Raw genomic sequence first — 18,934 nt, 5'->3', positions numbered from 1 at the left:
TAAACAAAGTAATTCCCTCCCTCCTTATTTTCTTCTTCAAACATATCGCTACCTAAAATTTTATGTAAGTCAGCAAATAAATGTACATATGTGTGTATGTATGTATGGGCATACCCCAGAGATATTATGGGTTTGGCTCCAGACTACCACAATAAAGTGAGTCAAATGTTTTGATTTCCCAGTGCATATAAGAGTTATGTTTACACTATACTATAGTCTATTAAGTATCTAAAAGAAATATTAGGTCTAAAAACAATTTACATGCTTTAATTAAAAATACTTTATTGCTAGAAAATGCTATTTTATTTATTCATGAGAGACACAGAGAGAGAGAGAGGCAGACACACAGGCCGAGAGAGAGAGGCAGACACACAGGCCGAGGGGGGCCGAGGCCCCCCCTGTAGGGACCCCGATGCAGAACTCGATCCCAGGACTTCGGGATCATGACCTGAGCCAAAGGCAGACCCTCAACCACTGAGCCACCCAGGGGCACCTATCTGAGCTTTCAGTGAATCATAAATGCTAATCACAAATCACCATAAGTTTAATAATAATGAAAAAGATCGAAATACTGCAAGAGTTGCCAAAGGATGACACAGAGACACAAAGTAAGCAATGCTGCTGGGAAAATGGTGCTGCTGATAGACCGACTTAACACAGGGTTGCCACAAACTTTCAATTTGTTAAAAAAAAAAAACATTATTTGTGAAGTGCAATAAAGTGAAGCACAATAAAATGAGGTATCCCTCTGTGTCCGTGCGTACGTGCCTCTGTGTGTATATATAATTTAAAAATTTTATTTAGGGCAGCCTGGGTGGCTCAGTGGTTTAGCACCGCCTTCAGCCCAGAGCATGATCCTGGAGACTGGGGATCGAGTCCCACGTCAGGCTCCCTGCATGGAGCCTGCTTCTCCCTCTGCCTGTGTCTCTGCATCTCTCTCTGCGTGTGTCACTCATGAATAAATAAATAAAATCTTTAAAAATAAAATAAATAAAATAAATAAAAATTTTATTTGTAGAGTTTTGGGATGCTTGAAAGCTTCATATTTTATGTAGTGATTTCTATCACTCTTCTCTTTAAAGTTTTCCTCCACTGCTTTTGTGCTTATAATTGTTAAAACTCATTTAATAGGAGTGCCTGGGTGGCTCAGTTCAGCAGCTCCTTCAGCTCAGATCATGAACTCAGGGTCCTAGGATTGAGCACTGCATCATGCTCTCTGCTCAGCAGGGAGTCTGCTTTTCCCCTCTCTCTCTCCCTCTGGGCTCTCTCCCTTCCTCCCTCTCTCAAATAAATAAATAAAATGTTTTGGTTTTTTTTTTAAACTCATTTAATAATAGAAAATGGACATATGTAACAGACTTAGGATCCCAGAAATAAACCCAAGCGTATATGGTCAACTAATATTTGACAAGGAAGCCAAGAATATTTGGAGGAGAAAGGATTGTCTCTTCAATAAGTATTACTGGGAAAACTGGATATTCACAAGCAGAAGAATGAAACTGGATCTCCATCTTACACCATTCACAAAAATCACCTCGAAATGTTATTAAAGACTTAAATGTAAAACCTGAAACACTAAAGCTCCTAGAAGAAAATATAGGGGAAAATTCTTTGACATTGTTCTTGGCAATGATTTTGTGGATATGACACCAAAAGTGCAAGGAACAAAAGCAAAAATAAACAAGCGGGACTAAATCAAACTAAAAACCTTCTCTGCAGCAAAATAAATGACCAACTGACCATGAAAAGGCAAACTATGAAATGGGAGGAAACATCTGCAAATCGCATCTCTGGTAAGGAGTTAATATCCAAAATATGTAAGGATTACATACAATTCAATTGCAAAAATAATAATAATCTGATTTAAAAATAGGCAAAGGACCTAAATAGCCATTTTTCCAAAGAAGACATACAAATGGCTGGAAGGTACATGAAAATGTACTTAATATCACTAATAATTAATTAGTGAAATTTAAATCAAAACCACAATGAGATCATACTCCACACCTGTCAGAGTGGCTATTACCAAAAAGATAAGAGGTAAGTTCTGGCAAGGATGCAGAGAAACAGGAACCCTCTTACACTGTTGGTGGGAATGCAAACTGGTACAACCACTCTGGAAAACAGCATGGAGGGTCCTCAAAAAGTTAAAATTAGAGCTACCCTATGATCCAGCAATTCCATTTCTGAATATATATATCCAAAGGAAATGAAATTACTATCTCGAAAAGAGGTCTCCGTGTTCATTGCAGCTTTGTTTGTAATAGCCAAGACATGGAAGCAACCTAAGTGTCCATCAGTGGATGAAAAGGTAACATATATAAATACAACTGAATATCGTTCAGCCATAAAAAAGAAGGAAATCTTGCCATTTGCAACAACATGAATGAAACTTGAGGGCATTATACTAAGTGAAATAAGGCAGAGAAAGACAGATATTATATGATCTCACTTATTTGTGGAATCCAAAAAAAATTGAAGTCATAGAAACAGAAAACAGATTGGTTGTTGCTGGGGATGGGAGAAATGGGTGAAGGTGGTCAAAGGGCACAAACTTTCAGTTATAAGATGAATATGTTCTGCGGATATAATGTACAGCATGGTGATTATAGTTAACAATGCTGTATCGTGTATTTGAAAGTTGCAGAGAGAGTAATTTTAAAAATTCTCGCCACAAAAAAAATGTATGACTATGTGAGGTGATGAACGTGTTAACGAACTCTACTGTGGTGATCATTTCAGTCTATACATATAGCGAATTATTATGTTGTACATGGTGTTATATGTCAATTATATCTCAATAAAGCTGGGAAAAAAATAATACAAGATTTTAAAAATTCAAGATATTAGGAAAAAATGTCACTTAAAAAGTATTTCAAAGGACACTATTTCAGGCACTAACTGTATTTGGAAACACTTTCTGGCTCATTCATTTCTTGGTCTGGTATTTTCATTTTGCTACACATCCATTCTTGGCACGTACAAGCCATTGATTGAGGGTCCATTGTGTGGATAGCAGATGCCAAGTGCTGAGGGAAAAGAGGGAGCACAGAAAGTCCTATGCGAGTTATCTTTGCCTGGTGCCAACCACGACACCATCTGCAATTAGGTACATAACAAATAATAGGTTTTGTATAGTTGTCAAATTAGGCCTTTTGGGGGAACACGAACCATTAGATCTGATAATAAGAGCAGACGCTATGTTCATATTCTAAGTATGAACCTGGTGAGTAGACTGTAGACAAACAAAGTAAAAAACAACTGATTATTGGGTTCAAAAATAAAGGACAGACAGGGACAAGAATCCTTAATCCATTCTCAGCTAAGAACATCTTTGGAGTTCTCTTCCCAGCTCCTAAATATAACCCTTGGGATTCCAGACATGCTGACTTTTCATGTGGCCCTTCCTATGTTCTGTAACTTGAGGCTGCCCCGGAGTATACAGTTGGTGCAAGAACTATGACCTCTTCCTCCTTGGCCTTCTTTTTGGCATCATCCAACTTCTTCTTTTTACTTTCAGGCATGAGATCATCTAACCAGCTTAGCTCTCGTTTAGAGAAACAGAGATCCATGACTTTCCTGACGAAAACCAACGCCAAAACCTGAAGAAAAATAAAAAGAGGGAATTAAAGGAGCTCATTTCCTTCCTGGAATTAAAAAGTAAAGTCTTACTTTCACAGCACCCAAGGGCATTTCAAGGAAGAGCAAATCCATAGTAATCATAACAGTTGCCTATTAGGGACCTATTACGGAGTAGCTTCTTTGTACCAGATACTAAGGTGAGTGTTTTCTCTAAGATGTTTTATTTAACTATCATCCTAACAACCCTACAACTTAGAGAGCAAGCAGTTTAAATGCCCTCATTGAAAAGAGAAACCCCTCATCCTCAGATGCCCCAAAGAGTTGCTTTTCCCTGTGGTGAGCCCTGGGATAGAGAGCCTTTGCCAGAGCACAGCTACGATGAGGCCAGCCACGCGCAGCCCAAGCATGCCTCACCGTGGCAGGAGGGACTTCGAAGGACCATCTGAATTCCCTCTAATCCTTCTGCCTATACAGAATCCTTGCTTTATGCCTGCATCATGAATCGTTAGTGTTTTGCGACTCTGCCCTTTGGACCGGCCTGACACTCTTTTTTGTAAATGAGGAAACTGAGGCCCAGGGAGAGAAAGTACTTGCCTAAAATCTGACATCTAATTTCCTCAGTTGTACATCGGACAGGGCGCCTCAACTGCTGCTCCACTTTTTTTCCCATAAAAGGCCATTTCTGCCAAAGGGGAATTAATAATAACCCGGAATGACCGGCCTGGATTGACTGGTGTTCACCAGCTACATCTGGTGGCTGGACAAGGAATGAGGCAAATCAGGCTTTTTATGTTCAACCACATTTCTCCCTGATTTACATAACTACGTTCTCAATAAATCCAAAATTGATAGTATCCCTTCCAAGGGGTCATCAGGAATTTGCTGTTTCTTGAACCAAACAGTCAACCCCTGAATATAACACCCCAAGGCAGAAACCTACATGCACTCCAACAAAATTCAGGGACCCATCAGGAGGCATAGGTGTAGGAGATTAGGGGAGAAGGGTCCCTGACCCCCGTTTCCTCACCCTTGAGTATTCTCCCAGTAAGACAGAGTTCAAAAGTCCCTGAACAAGTACCAAACGTTAGTCTCACTGCCTTTTCTCTCTAGAGGCCCATCCTTTGGGTCATTTTCAAACAGCCCATGGAATGCTCAGCGTCCTCGTGACACAGGGTGAGCCAGAGAGGGGAAGGTAAGTAACAAGAGGAGAAGAGGAGACAGCAAGGACATCAGGTGGCAAGAATTTCATTCTCACCCTGGTGGCAGGAAGCAGCTTGTCACCTGCTGCACCACACTCAGGTCAGCTTCCCTACTCCCTTTTCCGAAGCCTCGGTGGAGAGGAGGCACTTCTCAGTGCTGGGCCAACTTCTTCCTCTCTTCCAGTGGCTTAAAACAGTATGTTTCCACCACTCCAGGCACTTCTGATTGCAATAAATTCTAAACTGCAACTATGTTGCTTTGAAGTAGGCAAATTTTACAAACATGAAGAATCCTCTCCATGTCAGGTTCATGAGAGAGAGGTAAGAGAAAGGAAGTTAGGGAGGGAGGAAGGAAGACAGGCTGAGACTTGAAGGTAAACATGGCAAGCTGCTACACACGGATCCACACTTCAAGGTCCCAAAACAATGCTGCTCCTGCAAAAGCCAACCATGAAACTCACCATCAAGAAGGGATTAATATCTAGAATAGATCGAGAACTCCTAAAACTCAACAATAAAAAACACCAACAATCTGATTAAAAAATGGGCAAAGGATTTGAATAGACACTCTCCAAAGAAGATATGCAGATAGTCAATAAGCACATGAAAAGGTGCTCGACCTCACTAGTCACTGGGGAAATGCAAATCGAAACCACAATGGAGTTAGCACTTCACCTACATTAGGATGGCTGTTAACCAAAAAACAACAACAAAACTAAAACCCCCAAAGCAGAAAATAACTGTTGGCAAAGATGTGGACAAACTGGAACCCCATGTACTTATAAAATTGCGCAGCCATTCTTCAAAAAATTAAAAGTGGAATTACCATATGATCCAGCAATCCACTTTTAGGTATATACTCCAAAGAACTGAAAGCGGGAACAGGAACCGATATGTGTACAATTCATGTTCACAGTAGCATTATTCACAATAGCCAGAGAGTTGGAGCAATCCAAATGTCTATCAATGAATGTACAGATAAACAAACTGTGGTATGTATATTCCTAGGGGACTAGGAATGGGGAGTCCTTGTTTAATGGGTACAGAGTTTCAGTTTTGCAAGATGAAAAAGTTCTGGAAATGTATGGTGGCAATAGTTGTACAACAACGTAAACGTACGAATGCCACTGAAATGTACCCCCACAAATGGTTAAGACGATCAATTTTGTGTTGTGTAGATTTCATCACTATTTTTAAAAATATTTTTTTTTTTTTTGAAACTCACCATCATCGGGAAGACAATGGCAGCTGGAGATGCTTTGATGACCCAGAGCAGAACAAGGCAGGTGAGCTGGATGAGGGTGAAGAGGTGCACTTTGCGCAGAGGCACGTGCCGAAGGTAGATAAAATCTGGCTGATGCTTTGCAGGCATCCCAAAGAGCTTCAGACGGTCAAAGAACTGAAAGAAGGGAACTGGCATTTATTTTCAGAAGGTTCCTCTGGGTCAGAAGCCTTGTTAGGCCCATTCATGTCTCTTACATTACCTGCTCTGAAAGGTTACCCACTGTTTCCACTGAACAAAAATGGAAACTGAGTCTCAAAGAGTACAGTCTGAATGTGATTGAAGTTGGTAAATGACAGAGTCAAAATTTAAAATCCATCATTTTTAAAATATTTTTTAAAAATAATCACTATACCCAACCCATGCCACTTGAACTCACAACCCCAAGATCAAAACTCACATGCCAGGCAGCCCAGGTGGCTCAGCGGTTTAGAGCCGCCTTCAGCCCAGGGCCTGATCCTGGGGTCCTGGGATCGAGTCCCACATCGGGCTCCCTGCATGGAGCCTGCTTCTCCCTCCGCCTGTGTCTCTGCCTCTCTCTGTGTGTGTCTCTCATGAATAAATAAATAAAATCTTTTTAAAAAAGACTCACATGCCCTATCTACTGAACAAGCGAGGTGTCCCTAAATCCACCTTTTCTAATCCTAGGTTCAAACTTCTTTCTTCTATCCCACACTGGCTCCTGAGAGATCTTTCTCAGAAAGGGTTGAAAACCAAATAAGCCAGTTCCATCTTTCTGCTTATTATCAAAACCAGATCTCTTACTTGTTCTTTCAGGAGTTGAGAGCTTTTCATTGATTATTTAGAGTAAAAACATAAAATAAAACTTCATAACATCCTGGATATAGAACAGATGACCAACCATCTTTATATTAAAAAAATGAATAGGGGTGCCTGGGTGGCTCAGTTGGTTAATTAAGCATCTGCCTTCAGCTCAAGTCATGATCCCAGGGTCCTGGGATCCAGCGTGGCATCAGGCTTCCCACTCAGCAGGGAGTCTGCTTCTCCCTCTCCCTCTCTCTCTGCCTCTTTCCCTGGCTTGTGCTTGCTTGCTCTCTCTCTCAAATAAATAAATAAAATCTTCAAAAATTAAAAAAAAAAATTAATTAATTAAAAATAAATAAAAAAGCAAATAGAGACCCAGAGAGATTCAGTAACCTGCCCAAGATCACATTAAAACTCAATGGGTGAGAGTGACCACTGGACATTCCATAAAAACAAAGAGAAAGCAGCCACCAATAGAAGAAGAAACTAGGTTATCGTATCATCTGGGATACCCAAGTTATCTGTGGCAAGCTCCTGATTTTCTCTGTTCAAAGGATTCAGAGGATTGAGTTGACAGATGGGAAAAGGCAGAGCATGACAGGAGGTAATATCTGCTTACCTGGAGCAGCCCCCACTACTGCCAATCTTGTCACCAGTGTGTCCCAGTTAAGCTCCCTCTCTCACCCTGTAGCCTGGCACTAAAACTAGTGTGATCCATGTGTAGAAGCCTAATCACTGTCTGTTAAATAATTAATGGGGGCACGGGGGGGCTCAGGGGTTGAGCATCTGCCTTCGGCTCAGGTCATGATCCCCGGGTCCTGGGATCCAGTCCCGCATCAGGCTCCCCACAGGGAACCTGCTCCTCCCTCTGCCCATGTCTCTGCCTCTCTGTGTGTCTCTCATGAATAAATAAATAAAATCTTAAAAAAAAAATTAATGAATGACTGGTACCATGACATCAAGCCAGGCCATCCCGTAGGTGTCTGTCCCCTCATGCCAGCTTGACTGCCCAAATGACTTGCCCAATGCCCCAAAAAACATCTAAAATAGCTTAACCAGCAAGACTAGGAAATGAGTTCTCAAGAAAGGGTTTGTGCGTCCCTGGGAGAGCTTTCCCTCCCTGGTCAGGACAGATGAGCTCCGGTTGCGAAGCTGTTGCCCTGGCCGAACCACGCAATACCTGAATTCCTTGTAGTGAAGAAACTCCCATGTAGAGGAAGACTCCATAGAGTACTGGCATCGGAATAAACTGAAGACAAGAGAGCAGAAAGACCAGAAGTTAAATTTGATATCACAGCACACTCAAGACCACATAAACTTTTAAATCTCCAAAAAGGAAACAAGGTCCCAAAACCACTGCATAAATGTTGCGTTTAGTTTCTGCTGCCTTTGCATGATTTAGAAGCAGAAGCAAAACCAGAAGCTGACAATGATAAAAAATCATTTTGTTCTAAAATAAAATAATTACACATAAGTGTAGTCCAGTCCTGGTTAAATCATAGGCCTCACATTTTACCCGTCTGGCTCTTCCTCCTCTGTGGGGAGAGGCAGGCAGACACACACACACACACACACACACACACACACACACACACACACCCCTCTTTTATAGAACTAATACCTCTTAACACTAATTACATAATCTATCATCTCAGGGATTTGGTGTATTTTAACATGAACTAAAAAGTTTCCTTTCTGCTAACCAGAGACTTGAGGGCGGGAATGGGGCGGTATCAGAGAGGGAATGATTTGGGGAGAAATATCAACATCATATTGCACTTGACTATACATACACACCTATCACATCACATCATCAATCCCGGTAATCTTCAGGGCAATCTACGGGGTAGGGAAAGGAGGCCTAGGAATTAAGGCAAGAGAAGTCTCAGAGCTGAAGACTAAACTTGACTTGCTTTTATCCTGAGGCTAAAGAACATTCCCAAACATAATTCTTCTCAGAACCAGAAAATGCCCACTGTATTTTATGCTGTTTCATGGTAGCGAGTAGACATCTCAGTTCACTGCTAAGTTTGTACAACTATGATGGTTTCCTGAAAGAAGCCTTCTGGGCCAGTTCTAGGAAGGCCAGGCGGTGCCCACTGCAATGCCCTCGTGTGACCTTCCTGGAGGAGCAGCAAATTTTGGGCTCCTCCAGATGGCAGCTAGACCAGACGTGGGAGTGGGAACCAGGCTGGGGACAGAGTAGAGGGGGGTAGGGAGGGTGAGGAGAGGTGGCAAGACTGGGCAGAGAGTAAGGGGCCAGGAAGATGATTCTAAACTCTTTCCCATTTCTCTCAGCTGTCACCCTTAAATAGCACTCGCAGTGCAGGCTGGGGTGGTTGAAAATTCACCAAAAATATGGGGAAAGGAAGCAAGGGAGCCAAGTAAGTGCTCCAGAGTGTTTGGGGCTTGGCAGTACAGCCAGAGAGCTTTCCTTTTCACCCCGTTTTTCTCAGATGCAAACCTTACAACCACAAAACTAAATATTTTTATCACATTTGAGGTATCTTCCATCTTTCCAAAAATCCTCTTTTAACCCCGTATCTCACACCAGTCACTACGCATGTTCCATTCCATTGCATAGAAAAATCTCTTGAAGAGCTGTCTGCCCACGCTCTCTTTACTTCTCACCTCCTATTTGCTCTTTGCTTCCCTGTAATTCAACTTCCACCCTATCATTCCACTGAATCTGCTCTCGTCGCGTCATGTTAGGCCTCCATGTTGCCAAATCCGATGGCTTGGTTTAGTCTTTATCTTTCTGGGCAGATTCTAACCAATCTCACTTCTGGAAACATCCCCCCTGCTTGGCTTCCCTGATACCACACCCTCCCGGGTTCCCTCCCACCTCTCTGGCAGCTCCTCTGAGTCTCTGTTGCTGTCAACTCCTCTACCCAACTTGTAAATACTGGAGCTCCTTAGACTCTGCTCTTGCCTCTGGTCCGACTTCTCTTTTATATCTACCCTTCTCCCTGAGTGATCTTATCTACTCCCATGGCTTTCAATACCACTCAGTGCTGTTGACTCCTGCATTTATATTTTTAATCCAGAACCTTCCTCTAGCTTCTTCACTCAGTTGCCTCCTGGATATCTCACCCAAAACTTGACCATAGCCCCACTACCCATCACAAAATCACTTCCTCCTTCATGCAGCCTTCTCCATCTTAAATGCCAGTACTCTCCTCCCAGATGGTCAAATCAGAAACCTACCATTTTCATTTTTCCATTTTCCACTCCATTCCACATCCAGTCAACCAGCAAGACTTGGGATCTGCCTCCAAGATCTAGAGAAGTCACCCCTTTTACCCATTCCTTCTACCACCTTCCTTATCCAAGTCCCCATCATCTCCCACCTATAATAGCCTCCCTAGTATCTCTGCTTCTACTTTTCCTAACCCTAAAAACTTATTCTCTAGACATCAACCAGAGTGATCTTTTAAAAATACTAAATGGACCACATCCTTGCCTGAAAGTCAACCCTTCAAAGGTTAACTTTACCAGAGTCAACAAGGCCCTGTATGATCTGCCCCTACCTGCTCTTCACTCTCATTTCACTACACTCTTGCCTTGATTCATTGCCCTCAAACCACATGGCCTTCATATTTCTTAGAAATCATTCTTTCCCACCTCAGGCCTGACTAGAATGCTCTCTCCTCCTTTCCCCCATGCCATCTCCCACCATCCACGGCATGGCTGGCTCCATCCCATCTTAAATACCATCTCTGTAGAGAGGCCTTCTCTGACCACACTAACTAAAACAACACTCCCTTAATTCATTCTCTATCACACCATAGAACACTATATATTTCCTTTTATCATTTATCATAGTCTATAATTATCATGTTTGTTTTCTTTCTTTTTTAACTCTCCCTCCCTCCTCCTCTTTCTTTCTTTAAGTAGGCTCCATGCTCAGAGTGGAGCCCAATGCAGGGCCTGAATTCAAGACCCCAAACTGAGATCAAGAGTCAGAAACTTAACCAACTGAGTCACCTGGGTGCCCCTCATATTTTTTAAGATTTTATTTTTAAGTAATCTCCATATCTAACATGGGACTCAAAACCACAAGCCTGAGATCAACAGTCACCTGCTCCACTGACTGAGCCAGCCAGACACCCTTCATGTTTGTTTTCTTAACTAACTTCCTTAATTACATCTTATCTGTCTTACTCTGCTAGAGTAAGCTCTTTCAGGGCAGGTGTTTGTATGTGTATCTCTTTGGCATGTATCACTGTATTCTCAGTACCTAACAGAATTCCTGACACGAATCAGGCATTAAATATTTTCTAACAAGTGAATGAATGGTTACCTTCAATATGGCTGTCATGAAGACTGAGCAGCCCATCAGCACAAAGATCATAAGGCCCGTCACTCTCTGTTCTCGGATGCCCAAGAACTTAGGTTGTTCTCCAGGAGCAGAGCACTCAGATTCTAGTTTGAGGCTGTTCACATGCGTGATGGACAAGACAGTTGCAGCCACAAACCAGGGCAGGCCCATGATGGAGCAGACACCCAGCATGATGGCCACCATCAGCAGATCCAGGTGGTAGCCACAGCCTTTCTGTGGGGAAACAGAGTCTCTGTCACCACCAGTGGGCTGGCTTTAGTGGGGCATAGAACAGTGAGCTAATTGTCTCAGGCCCAAAGCAGGAAGGGGTGTATGGGTAAGAAAGAAGGGGTCCAGGGATCCCAGATGAGTCTTCAAGCCCCTCCTGGTTTGGAGGGAACAGAGAAGAAAATAAGAAACCTTAGCCTGTCCTAAACATGCCATATCCGTTTTTTATTCAAGTGTCCCCAGATCTCACCCCGGGTCTCACACACTCAAAGATTCATCTTTTCTTGGCAGAGTACCAGAGGCCAAGCCACCTCTTGACCATTCTCGTGTCTAGATGGTAGACAATACAGATAAATGGCTACTTACAAACATTCCCAGATCCTTGACAAATATGGATTTACCTACTCTACAGAGATGAAGGCATGAAGCCTCTCACTAACAAGTGTATTAGAATCAACCCTACCTCCTCAGAATCCTTGGGTCCGAGGTTCAGTCTGGAAACCCCAGTAATGCACGCCAATGGGAGAATATCTGATTTAGGCAACAGTGGCCCAAGCCCTGAACTGAACCTTAGAAAGATAAGCCCACGTAGGTACCACCAAGGAACTGTGCCCACCCACCTTCCCCACAGGTTTGCAAGGACATAATGAGTCTAAGCTCCCTTCACACCATTCCATCATGCTCTACTCTGGTTTCATTTCCAAACCAATCTTTGTCACTAATGGAGGGACTAGAAACCCCTAAAACCTTTATGAGCTCCTTCCACGACTGCTTTTATTCAGGTTCTATAGTTCCTGGTCTAAATGGGCTTACCCTAAAGTAAAAAAAAAAAAAGTAATAGGTTGTCATTTGTCCTTCTAGGTCGGATTTTTCTTACCTTGAGCTTGTGTTCCTTCCTGTTAATGATGACAGCTGTGATCTGCTGGTCCATGAATATTAAGATGGTACAGAGAAGAGCTGGGATAATTGCAGCTATCACAGTCCACCAGGGATTGGGGCCAATGGGACTAATAATCCACCCTCGATCATCCCTTGTTGGCTAAAGGAGGGGAAAAAAAAACACCAAAGTTTTATTTTTATATTTTAACTATAGTCACTGGGGCAAAACAAAGCCAACTGAATCACAATATCCACATTATTTTTATTCTTAGATGAGAATCCTTAAGAAAAAAGTCATGAAATACAGAAACTTTTTTTTTTTAAGATTTTATTCATTTATTCATGAGAGACACAGAGAGAAAGAGAGGCAGAAACACAGGCAGAGGGAGAAGCAGGCTCCATGCAGGGAGCCTGACGTGGGACTCGATCTCAGGTCTCCAGGATCATGTCCTGGGCCAAAGGTGGTGCTAAACCGCTGAGCCACCTGGGCTGCCCAAAATACAGCAACTCTTTAGGAAATGTGTGACCTTGTTCCAAATTCCCTTTGAGTCAATCCTCAATTATCAACTTCCTGTGAAATATTCATTAATCCTTCACTTCCTTCCCCTAACTCTCCAAACCCACATACAGAGAAAGCAACTTTATCTGAACATTAGCCCAAATAAAATAACAAAATCTGTTGTCAAAAAATAATTTCATATAAAAAAGGATTTAATACGATTATAATGAAGGCAAATATATATAATTTTTACTATGCTCCTCCAGATTTTTGGACTGCTCCCCTCCAGAGGCCATGTAATGTATGTCTATAGCACAAATAAAGACAAAGTAGAGCCAGTTGCATGGAATCTCATGGGCTTAGACTGTATTGGTCCAAGGGCCTTCTCCCATCAGCAATGAAACAGGAGCCCAGGTACCAGAGACCTCAGAGAGGAGCCCAAGACTACTGAACTTGGGGGCTTTTTGGTCTAGGACCCTTCCTCCTATACTCCAATAAGACCACGACTGTTGGGACGCCTGGGTGGCTCAGTGGTTGAGCATCAGCCTTCGGCTCAGAACATGATCCCAGAGTCCCGGGATCAAGTCTCACATTGGGCTCCCCGTGAGGAGGCTGCCTCTCCTTTTGCCTCTGTCTCTGCCTTTCTCTGTGTGTCTCTCATCCATAAATAAATAAAGTCTTAAAAAAAAAAAAAGACCACTACTGTTCATAAATCTTGTTTGGGTGTTCATGACATACCTAAACTCTCCTAGATTCTCAAACCCCCTCCAGGGTACTCTGGGGAAGAAAAGTTCTCCCTGTTTGGCAAGTAGTAATGGAAGATAAAAGGCCAGGGATACAAATTAGTGCAGAATTGACCCCAACTCAATGGACAAAGCAAAGACCGTTACATCCAGAGTAGTTGGGTCCATATTGGTCACGATTCTAGGATTCAAAGACTCATCAATAATGCCATCAAATCCCAAATTATGAATGGGTTAAGTTCTGAAAGTTTATAGAATCTGTGTCACCTTAGTAACAATGTTCTAAGTGATAGTTAAATTCTCAGATCAACACAAAAATTTATTAAGGTTTGACTAACATGGGGCACCTGGGTGTGGTTAAGCATCTGCCTTCAGCTTGGGTCATGATTCTGGGGTCCTGGGATCAAGCCCCGCATCAGGCTCTCTGCTCAGTGGGGAGTCTGCTTCTCCCTCTCCTTCTGGCCTCCACTCCCTGCTTGTGCTCTCACTTGCTCACTCTCCCTCTCTTTCAAATGAATAAATTTTAAAAGAATCTTTAAAAATATGACTGACATTAACACATTAGTAATAGTACTAGCCGTCAGACTGGGTCTTAACCACTAGGGGCCAAGTGACATAATAGGGAAGAAAAGAAGGAAGAAAATTTCTTCTCTGCTTCCTGAAAGCGAGGCCTGCCAATGAGCAACATTTTCCTTGACATTCTCCCATTTTCCCTTCTCGTCTCTCTCCCACCTCCCAGAGGCCTCTTCCCAGATGTCCCAGAAATTCAGTACCTTCTGACTATCTTAAGCTTACCCATCAGGGAACCTTTCCAAGGACTGCTTAATGTTCTCAAATTACTTATTTTTACACCAAATCCGTTCCTCCTGGAGGGCTGACCTCAGCTAGGTATTAGAGAGAAAGCTGATTGCATTCATCCAAACAAAGGTGAGAATGACATATTCTTGGAGGAATTATATTTTTAAGGAGGGTGTTTTTTAATCCACAAATTTCTAACTGATGGCATTGCAGTGCATTTAACAAAATAAAATAAAAAATTTTCAGGCAATATGGAAAAAGATATTTTTAACCACCTATTTCAGGGAGGGAGAAGAAAAGAAAGGGAAGACAAAGGCACATGGTACAGGGATGTTTATAAGTCAAGGACTCCCTTTATTCCCCTCCTCCTCCTCCTCCCCAGCCTCTCCTGTCTTCTCATTTCATGATTCGTCTCAGGTCACTGAGTACCCCGAGGCTTTCCCTCCCCTCTGCTCTTACGGGGCCCTCTTGAACCGAGCTCACCTTCCCAGCCTCTCTGTTACTGGCTACTCCTACACTGAAACAGATCTAGAGCCCCACATATGACCATTTCTTTCACTTTTTTGTATACATTTTTGGGAAAATATTATAGATTATAGAGAGTTATGCATAGAAACAATGAAATAGGGCTGAAGAGCTGCCCTGGTTACTCTAGCAGGGGCGCTACAGTGTGGATGAGGCCCCCTGGCTCGCTCACTTCTTCACTGGCAAGATCCTTGCAGACAGGGAACAAGTCCTAACTTAGCTTCTTTATCCTTCTTAGTGCCCTTAGAGAGTTGATGTTCCATGAAAGGGCTGTTAACCAGGGACCCACAATTCCACCATATGTGGTATCTACTTAAGTACATGTGTACCTTCCACTGTTTTAAATCTTACCTTTTCATTCATTAAATCACCTTAGGGTTCTGGCTTGAACTCATCCAAGCCTGAAGAGTTTACTCTTCTGAAAGGTAAGGAATGAGGAGCAAAGCCCAGATTTAGAGGACTGCAGAACACAGGATTAGAATATTGTCAGGCCTTTGAAATTAACTCAGGACCAAATTCTAGGAAACCACAGGAGGGCATGAAGTGCCCTGAAAGCTGTTTACCTTGAACACACTGGGAACTTGAAGTTTTGGTGATGGGACTCCAATCAAAAAGTCAATAATCACCATTGTGAAGATAGTGAGAAAAACAGCAAAGTCACTGACCATGGAACGTACCTGGCATGAGAAAGGATTGGAAAAATGTTTTATTAGGTCAAATGCAATAGAAAAGAATTTAGTATCACAAAAGGTTTTAAATCCTCAGAAGACTGCTTTAATTTTATAACTGAATTAATATAAGCATATTTAAACAATAGAAATATGTTAATATGCCCAAGTTAATACCCCAAAAGGGTCGATATGATGGGGGAAGAACAGACTATCCATCAAACTCTAATGTAACCACCGTGACGGTGAAGAGTTCTGTTTGAAGCATTCATGGCTGGGTTTCAGCAATAGTTCTGAGAACTTGGAATAAGATTTTCTGGGACCAGTCAAGGGCCATTTGTGCCAGCCCAGAAGAGCCTTGGCATCAGCATCGACTCTTCTTCTCCCTCATGTCCCACACCTCATCTACCTGCATGCAAGTCCTGCTGGCTCTACCTTCAGAACACATCCCGGCTCTGAGCACCTCTCACCACCTCCACTGCTCCTGCCCAGATCAAGGTCACCATCAGCTCTTGCCTTGGTAAGTACAGCCGACCCTTGACCTTGCTCTGTTCTCCTTTAAAGCTGCCAGACTGATCATTTAAAACATAAGTTGGATCAGGTCACTCCTCCACAAAAACCCTGAAATGGATCCTCATTTCACTGAGGTAAACACCCAAAAGCCCCTGGCCTATGAGCCCACACACTGAAATCATCACCCCTCTGAGCTGAGCCTCTAATACTCTTCCACTCACTCACTCTGCTCCAGTCCCATGGACTCCCTTGTTGTTTCTTAAACATGCCAGACCCACTCCCACCTTAGGGTCTTTGTACTTGCTCATCCCTCTACCTAGAATGCTTTTTCTCCGGGTGACCTCTTGGGTAGCTCCCTCACCTTCTTTATGCTCATGCAAACATTACCTTCTCCTTGAGGTCTTCTCTGATGCTACTTAAAGCTGGTCACCACCCTCCACCCTCCACCCTGGCATCTCCTAAACTCCTTTCCTGCTTAATTTTCTCTATAGCACTTCTGACCATGTTGTGCCCAAGAGGCCTTTAATAGGTTAGTGTAGCTTTAATAAAATACAATGCCTCTAGAATGCCCACTGCCTGTCTTAATCTGAATTTACAACAGAGATTGAGCAAAATATGTCTTAGCCAAAATATATCTTAACCTGACTTTGCCTTCCTTTGAAACCTGAGGTTTTCAGCTCCCTGCCCCTGGTTTTGTTAGTTCTCTTCTAAATGTTACACTAATTCTCTGCACATGTACCTGCTCCCACCCTCATGAACCATCCATCTTGGGTTCATCTGACCAGCCTGGGGTGCAGTGGCCCTTCTCTCTGCTGAACTACTATGGCCCTTACACCCAACTCTCTACTAATGTCTTATATGAACCTGTATGCTTCATGTGTTTCCCCTTCCTATATGATGGCAGAAACCATGTTTTAAACTTCTTTGGGGGCACCTGGATGGCTCAGTTGGTTAAATGTCTGCCTTTGACTCAGATCATGATCCCAGGGCCCTGTTTTGGGCTCCCTGCTCAGCGGGGAGTCTGCTTCTCCCTCTGCCCCTCCTCCTATGCATGCTCTCTCAAGGTTATACACTCTCTCTCTTAAATGAATAAATAAAATCTTTTTTTGAAAAAACTTTTTTTAATGTACCCGCTAACACTTAACCCAGGCCTGGGCAAGCAGCTAGTAGAGAATTGCTGCTTATTAATTATTTGTCCAGACTAGAAATAATGACCCTGAACTTACTTAATATGTGTTTCCCTTAACTACTCTGTAGTCTCACTGAAATCTAAGAATATGTTTTAGCTATACATGTGTGTACCATAAATATCTTATCAACTGAGCTCCCCACCCATTTGGACTTTCTGCTCAACAAATATACCTGATTAAACCCTCACTTACAGAAAAGCCACCATTTCTCCTGATTTGAACTCTATTTCAAAGTAAAAGTGGCCCCTTTTGGCCACTCTACACCCAGTCTCTAATTCTGGCCTGAAACTGGCCATGATCAAATAGTGCCATCTACATCAGGAAAGACAGCTGAGGCTTTAAACAGTCATGGAAACTGAGTCAGGAGTACTTTGGCTGCTGCAATCAATGTGACCAGTGATTTCAAAGGTGCCACAGGAGCCATCCTGGGAAGAGACTTCGGGGTCTCCCATGTATCCAAACTAATCATCCCAATTTACTATATTTAGGAGCCAGCTCTAGCTATTGCATGCTACATATCCCAGCATTCTAGAAATGAAAACTTAACAGCATTCTGGAAATAAGCATTAATAGCTTTTAGAGAATCACCTTAAACCCTCTGACTTTTTTTAAGTAATCTCTACCCTCAGTGTGGGGCTTGAACTCATGACCCCAAGATCAAGAGTCTTATGCTCAGAGGGCCTCGGTGGCTCAGTTGACCTGAGAGTCAGGTGCTATACCAACTCAGCTCAGGTCTTGTGAGTTCAAGCCATGTGTTGGGCTCCACACAGGGCATGGAACCTACTTAAAAAAAAAAAAAAAAAAAAGAGTTGCATGCTCTACTGAATGGGCCAGCAAGGTGCTTATCACCTGTCGCCTTTTTTAAGTATTAATCCCTCATCCCACCATACATTTATGAGAGGTTGCCAGACCCTAGAAGAAGAGAATGCCATGGTGTGGCTTACCAGGACATGTGGAGCTTGCCACCTGCGACTCCACTCCGCAGGCAGCATGGAGGCTGAGAATAGACTCTGTTACATTAGAATTCTAATGCAAAAGGATGTGTGAGTGTGCTACGTACTCTGGTTGGGAAATAGCGGCTTGTCTTAAATGTCTTTAAAGTGCTCGAGAGGATGAAGGTGGTGAAGAAGAGAATGCAGGACCAAAAGAGCACATCAGGAGTATAGGGTCCGTGATGGCCACACGCAGATCCCGTGAACTCTCCATGCAGCTCCTGGCATTCCTGGAGGAACAAGCATCCTGGGTGACAGCAGGCAGGCACGAGGGAACCAGCATCTCTGGCTGCTGGAGCCCACCACCCACTGTCACCCCACAGCGCTGGGGAGCTCAGGCTGCCGGCAGCATCTGCCTGCCCTCTGTGCAGTGTGGCGCGGTCGCTTGCACAGGCCCCTTCCCAGCACAGTGACGACTCCTAGTCCTTCGGCACTTTTAGAAATGAAGCCAGGATGGTCCCAAGCAAGCATGCAGTGCTGGGAGGGCCCTGCCAATTCGTATGGTGTATATGACCGAGCACTTCCAAACCTGAAAGCTCTTCAGGTCTCATAAGCCCTGGGGGTGCCCCCTGCCCTGCCTGGTTTCGTGCTCACATATCCCTGCAGGGTCACTGGGTAAGGGGCACATGGGAGAGAAGAGAAATCTTCTTTTCTCTTTATACTACAAGAGAATTTCTGAAGGGGAAAAGGGTCAGTAAGACTAGTGCAAATAAATTTAAAAACCTTTATTTTTGAAAATGCCAGACCTGG

General features: G+C 43.1%; 1 protein-coding gene across 2 annotated transcripts in view; it reads right to left on the bottom strand.

Moving 5' to 3' along the window:
* The window catches only part of SLC4A8 (solute carrier family 4 member 8), a 74,835-nt gene that overhangs the window by 10,894 nt on the left and 45,007 nt on the right, over positions 1–18,934 (bottom strand). For both annotated transcript variants that reach the window (XM_055337160.1, XM_055337161.1), the window contains exons 16-22: positions 18,253–18,414; positions 15,385–15,498; positions 12,255–12,416; positions 11,132–11,383; positions 8,009–8,077; positions 6,007–6,180; positions 3,465–3,602 (exon numbers count right to left, since the gene is read on the bottom strand). In XM_055337160.1, coding sequence (XP_055193135.1) covers positions 3,465–3,602; positions 6,007–6,180; positions 8,009–8,077; positions 11,132–11,383; positions 12,255–12,416; positions 15,385–15,498; positions 18,253–18,414 — 1,071 coding nt within the window. The remainder of the gene's footprint in view (positions 1–3,464; positions 3,603–6,006; positions 6,181–8,008; positions 8,078–11,131; positions 11,384–12,254; positions 12,417–15,384; positions 15,499–18,252; positions 18,415–18,934) is intronic.

This window comes from Nyctereutes procyonoides, unplaced genomic scaffold (genome assembly GCF_905146905.1).
Source record: "Nyctereutes procyonoides isolate TBG_1078 unplaced genomic scaffold, NYPRO_anot_genome, whole genome shotgun sequence".
Classification (NCBI taxonomy): domain Eukaryota; kingdom Metazoa; phylum Chordata; class Mammalia; order Carnivora; family Canidae; genus Nyctereutes; species Nyctereutes procyonoides.
Note: the sequence above shows the minus strand (reverse complement) of the source record. Positions and strands in the feature narration are given on the sequence as shown.